Genomic DNA, 6,000 nt, shown 5'->3' on the forward strand with positions numbered 1-6,000 from the left:
CCGCCCCCCCCCCTTTTTTTGTTTGGTCACTGATTTATTATTGTCTTATGACCCAAGATACAGTGGAAATGCTTTGGTTTTGAATGTCATCCAGACAGATCTCGGCATACATCAGTATATCAAAGCAGCGAGAGGAAAGTAGATAGCAGAATATCGCGTTATAGAGAAAGCGCAGTGCGGGCAGGCAATAAGGAGGCAAGGCCTACGATGAGGTAGACTGACAGATCAGGAGTTTTTCTTTACTGTACAAAAGGTCTATTCAAAAGTCTGATAACAGCAGGGTAGAAACTGTTGACTCTGTTGCTGTGTGTTCCTAAGCTTTTGGAACATGACACTAAGGTAGGCAGAGAGGGTGGATAAACACACACAAAATGCTGGAGGAACTTGGTACATCAAGCGGTATCTATAGAAACGGGTAAAGAATGAATATGTCAGGCCAGGACCCTTCAGCAGGAGAAGGTGAGTCCTGTCCCAGTGGATGAAGGGTCTGGATGTCTCCTCTTCCCCTCAAGTTGAAAGAGAAGTAAATGGCACAAAACTTGTGTACCAAACTATCCCCTTCGCTTACCCCAGTCACAGCACAGTTCTGCCCCCCCCCCCCCGAAAGACTGACTTCAATGTCAGTCTTTGAGGAACTGCCCATTACAGGGAAATAAGTGTGAACGTCTGTGGTTAAACAGTGTTGACATCCCGTTGTTAGAGCAGTCTATTAGTATAAAGGCTCATTGTCTAGGGGTGCCTGCAGGTGAGCCTATCAAATGGACTTCCCTGTCATGTCAACTGGTTAAACGACAACATGCAGAACTGTCCCACTGACAGTGAACAGAAAATTAAAAATAAAGTTACAAGCTGCAGTGTTATAGGAAATCTAAACTTCCCCTTTATAAGTGAACTAACGAGTGTTGTACTGCTTGGTGCATTAATATAGCATCAGTAGCGACTGCTTGCTGTCTTAAAATAAATGGTTTAACTCTTTAGCCAAGACCGCTGACAAAGCTGTTTCCTGAGCCTTTTTAGACCAGTGTGCAATGGCTTGCCTGGTACCTTTTCAATGGACAACCCACTGAAGCCACATACGAAGAATAGCCTGCAGAACAATGGGAATTTGGCATTCTGTCCCCGAGGCTAGAGCCATCGAATCCCACCAGCACAACAGAGTCAGGGTGCTGTCCCTAAATGAACTTACAAGAAAGGTCCATACCCTCAGGCTTACTTCAAACAGTGTGTTATTACAGGCCCTTTCCACTGACGGTTATCCCCCAACAGTGTTAGTAATATAGCTGATCTGGTCCTGAAGATATTGGATCTTGCTGTGTACAAATTAGCCCCTGCAGTTCCTACACCACGACAGTGACCTCACTGACAGCAGTTTGATTGCGAAAAACCCTCTGGAACAACGCAAGTCCTTTCTTTCTTAACATTCTTTGAATGTGGTTTTATGGTGAGTTTTACCAGTCAGCCATTGTAAGTTCAATGTAACGAATTGGATTTAAAGAGTTAATGGTCACTACAGCGCAGAAGGCCACTTGGTCCACCAAGTCCGCTCTGATCTTCAAGACCATGAAACACAGAAGCGAAGTTGGGCATTCAGCCAGTCAAGCCTGCTCCACCATTCAATCATAACTGATTTATTTCCCCTTTCAATCCCATTCTCCTGCCTTCTCCTCATACCCTCTGACACCCTTACCAATCAAGAACCTACCAAAGTCTGCTTTAAGAATACCCAATGACTTGTCTTCACAGCCAAATGTGACAATGAATTCCACAGATTCACCGCCCTCTAGCTAAGGAAATTCCTCATTATTTCTGTTCTAAAAGGATGTCTTTCTATTCTGAAGCTGTGCTCTCTGATCCCAGACTATTGGCAACATCCTCTCGACATCCACTCTACCTAAGTCTTTCAATATTCAATAGGTTTTAATGAGATCCTCCTTTCATTCTTCTAAACTTCAGCAAGTACAGGCCAGAGCCATCAAGGCTCGGCATACATTAACCCTTTCATTCTTGGCTTCATCTTGTAAATCTCCTCTAGTGTGCCACTTCTGTATATTATTTAAACAGCGTGACGTCTGGCTGGTGGTGCTGAGAAGGTCCTGATTTCCCTCATACAGAACAGAACGCAGCAGCTGAAGGGATCACGCTGAGGGCTGGCATAGTCTCAACAGGCCAAATGGCCGACTACACTGTGGGAGAGGCTAAGTAGATGAGGTACTGTGCACGATTAAGAAAGGACAAGTTGGCTTTCGTCACAGGGGAGCTGGGACCTTGGTGTTAGTGAGACCAGCCCCATACGAGCGTGGTCCCCTTATCTATGGGCTGCATGCAGCAATAGTCTCCTATGAGGACAAAGGGGTTGGCCACTATGAACGACGGGCCCAGAAGCCACTGTGTTGGTTCTGACTCCTTAAATCAACAGCCCGATTACTTCACCCCCCGTCAACACAGTCAGACTCTGTCTGCCCTTCTGTCCTGGTGTTAGCAACACTTTTCCCAAACAAAGCACCAGTATGAGATTCCAATGCCAATCTGACCCTATCAGAGATGTTCCCTTAGTCCTACCCTCCGTTCTTGAAAAATAACTTGCTTTTTCACTTTCCTGGGATATGGAAGATCCACTCTGTTCCCCTCTCCACGGAGTCTTTCCACATTTGACCTGAAATGTTAGCTCCATTTCTCTCTCCACAGATACTGCTTGACCTGCTGAGTCTTTCCAGCCCTAGACTTTTAGGTTTCAATAGGTTCCCAGCTATCTCTTGTTCAGAATCAAGTTCATCATCAATGATATATGTCATGAAATTTGTTCTTTTGTGGATTAAGATTAAGTACGTAGTGCAGAAAGGGAGCAAAAATAGTGAGATAATGTTCAAGTGGTGGGGTGGAGATACGTTTCCATCAAAGGAGATACAAAGCTCTCCTTCCCTCTGCTGGCCTGCGAGTCACCTTGAGCAAGGTGTAGCACCTGTTTAGCCCCCCCCCACCTTTTGATCAGGGTCACGTGAAGCCATGGCAGCGGGTGGTGGATGGGCATACCAGCAGCTGGCAATGGGAAACCACTTAAGTAGAAAACATTGCCAAACAATCATCGTCATGGAAAGACCATGATCACCTATATCATATGACAGGGCACATAATGGACAAATGTTCGTGGGTGCACCGTCTGGGTTCTGAAATCTGATGGCAGAGAGGAAGGAGCTGTTCCCAGACAGGAGTTGAGTGTGCACCACCTTCCTGATGGTAGTAATGAGAAGAGGGCATATCCTGGGAGTGGGGGTCCTCCACTGCCTTTAGAGCAATTGCCTTTTGAAGATGCCCTTGATGGTGGAGAGGCTAGCACCTATCATGGAGCTGGTTGAGTCTACAGAACAATTTGTCCTTTTAGATGCTGCCCTTGGGCTTCACATAACCCAGTTCCATTTTTCAAGAGTTCCTACTGGGCCTTGCTTCAGGCATCCAGAACAGCAATAGCTGCCTCAATAAAAGGTCTTGCAATTGATCCAGTGTCTCCGCAGCCCAGCAAGATCCACCCACTGAGTCAGTGGCAACAACTTTCCCCCCTGCATGCCGTCAATAAGAGGAATTTGAGCCCCTTTGAAATCTCTTCTCACTCTCTCTCACCTCCCCAGCAACACACTGGAAAATTGAGGCCACGACCTGAGGGCGGTTACCTCAGGGTTACAAGGTGGTGCCATATAAAGGGAGACTATGAGGGAACTGAGCACTAGGGTGGGGAGCTTTAACATAACGGCGAAGCCTAACCAGGTCCGTCAGCACAGGGTTCTGGGGAACACTTCCACAGCACAAGACAGTTTTGTGGAGGAGTTCTAGGGAGGTACTTACGTGCAGGTGGGGTAACAGATGTGGAAGTGACAGCGCCGGGGGAGGGATGAACTGCACTCATCTCGTCTGGATGTGGAGGCACCGTTGTACAATAAAGGGTCTTGGAAATAATGGGTGTGAGAGACAGTGAGAGTGACAACAAAGGGGAGAGTGGGAGCGAGAGAGACTAACAGCCAGAGAATCCGAGTGTCACAGAGTGACGGGGGAGCCGTTGTGTGCCTGTGTGTGTGTAGGGGGGGGGGTCGGGGGGACCGTTGTAAGGTATCTCGAAAGACAGTGACCCTCTGTTCCTGAGGAAGGGGACACCGATGAGCGGGGGTTGGGGTTGAGGTTGGGGTGGGGGTGGTGGATTCCGGGTTCTGGGGAACATTGCGGACCGCGGGGCGGAGACGAGCTATGCTCTTCTGAACAGGATGTGGATGGGCCGAGAGACCCATGTCTCTACCCACCCGCGCCCCCCACCCACCACCATCCTCCCATCCACGGCTCTGTCCGCGGAAAATGTGCAGGTGCCCGAAACTTACCAGCGGTGTCTCCTGGTCCGGGTCCCTCGCCCTGTAGCCGCTCAGCACCACGTCGGGGTCTCCCGACAGCTCTAGCTTCACCCCGTCCAGGAGGTGACGGACCGTTCGAGCCAGCATGAGGTGTCCCGGGGCAGCAGGACCCTACCCAGACTCCTCCAGGTCTGGCAACCTCTCCTCCTCTGCCCGAGCCGGCTGATGAGTCCGGCTAACCCTGCCCGGGTCCCGGAGCCTTCATGGTAACAGCAGCCACCGTCTTCCTCCGACGGGACATCAGCCCGGGACTCCCTGCCCCGCTCTTCAAAGTGGCGTCAGCACACTCCTGTCTAGTTCGGCTCTCATCTGATTAGAGAGTTGCAGAGAGAGTGAGATAACCTCCTGAAAACTGTCAGCAAACTCAGTCCCTGCAGAGGTCCCCGACTCCTGCTCTCTCTCTCTTTCAACAGCACTGCAGAAGAGCTGTCGGGCAGGCGCTGCACAGAAGCTACCCGCGTCCTCTCTCACACACTGAGGAGGAAACGGTGCTGGGGCGACGAGGAGGGAGGTGGGAGTGGCGAAGATCGGCTCCCGGAGGGGCGGAGCGCAGTGGCCGCAGCGCTTCGCGGCGGACAGCCGGGCCCGAGTTACAAGGGCATGCTCCCTGACCATAACCCAGTACACACACACTGTCACACATACTAACACACCGAGACACAGACACGCTGTCCCTGTCACACTGACGCATCGAAATAGACTGACAGGCGAACAGACCGACAGATAGACACACACACACACACACTCTGACAGAAGCCAACACATGAACACATGCACAGACACCACACAATGCACACACTAACATACACCAACAAAAACACACACACTGACATATACCAGTACACACACTGACAGACACCAACACACACTGAGCGACAGGTCAAGACACATACGCAGAATCAGTGTTATTATCATTGACACCTGAAAATTGTAGTTTTACAGGAGCAGTACAGCGCAAAGACAAGAATCTGTAAATCACAGAAGTAAATAAAGGAAGGAAAGGAATAGTGAGGTAGGGCTCATGGACCATTCAGAAATCTGATGGAGGAGGGGAAGAAGCTGTTGTGTTTGGGGCTTCAGGCTCCTGTACTGATAACAGTAATGAGACGAGGGCACTGACAGATGGAGAGAGCCCTTAGTGATGGACGCAGCCTTCTTGAGATACGACCTCTAGAAGAGTCCTCGATGATGGGGAAGGTCGTGCATGTGATGGAGCTGCCCGAGGGAGTCAGTAACCCTCTGCAGCTTCTTGAGATCCTGTGCACAGGGGCCTCAACACTAGGCTGTGATGCAGCTATTAAAAATTCTTTCCACGGTACATCTATAGAAAATTTGTCTTTGGCAACATACCAAATCTCCTCAAACTCATAATAAACTGCTTCCTAAGCTCCGGAACCTGGGCCTTAGCACTCAGATCTGCAGCTGGATCTTCAACTTCCTCACAGACAGGACCCAGGCTGTAAAAACGGGGGACAAGCTCTCTTCTACAATCACTCTGAGCACCGGTGCCCCACAAGGCTGTGTACTCAGCCCCTGCTGTGCTCACTGTACCCCCATGATTGGGTAGCTAAGTTTCCATCAAACTCAATATATAAGTTTGCTGATGACA

General features: G+C 49.6%; 1 protein-coding gene across 2 annotated transcripts in view; it reads right to left on the reverse strand.

Annotated features, from left to right (window-relative positions):
* Positions 1-4,933, reverse strand: part of LOC134346712 (ral guanine nucleotide dissociation stimulator-like) — a 133,935-nt gene extending 129,002 nt beyond the window's left edge. For both annotated transcript variants that reach the window (XM_063048269.1, XM_063048268.1), the window contains exon 1: positions 4,362-4,933. In XM_063048269.1, the coding sequence (XP_062904339.1) occupies positions 4,362-4,478 (117 nt within the window). In that variant the 5' untranslated portion in view covers positions 4,479-4,933. The remainder of the gene's footprint in view (positions 1-4,361) is intronic.
* Positions 4,934-6,000: the final 1,067 nt, after the last annotated feature.

Source organism: Mobula hypostoma, chromosome 5 (assembly GCF_963921235.1).
Source record: "Mobula hypostoma chromosome 5, sMobHyp1.1, whole genome shotgun sequence".
Classification (NCBI taxonomy): Eukaryota; Metazoa; Chordata; class Chondrichthyes; order Myliobatiformes; family Myliobatidae; genus Mobula; species Mobula hypostoma.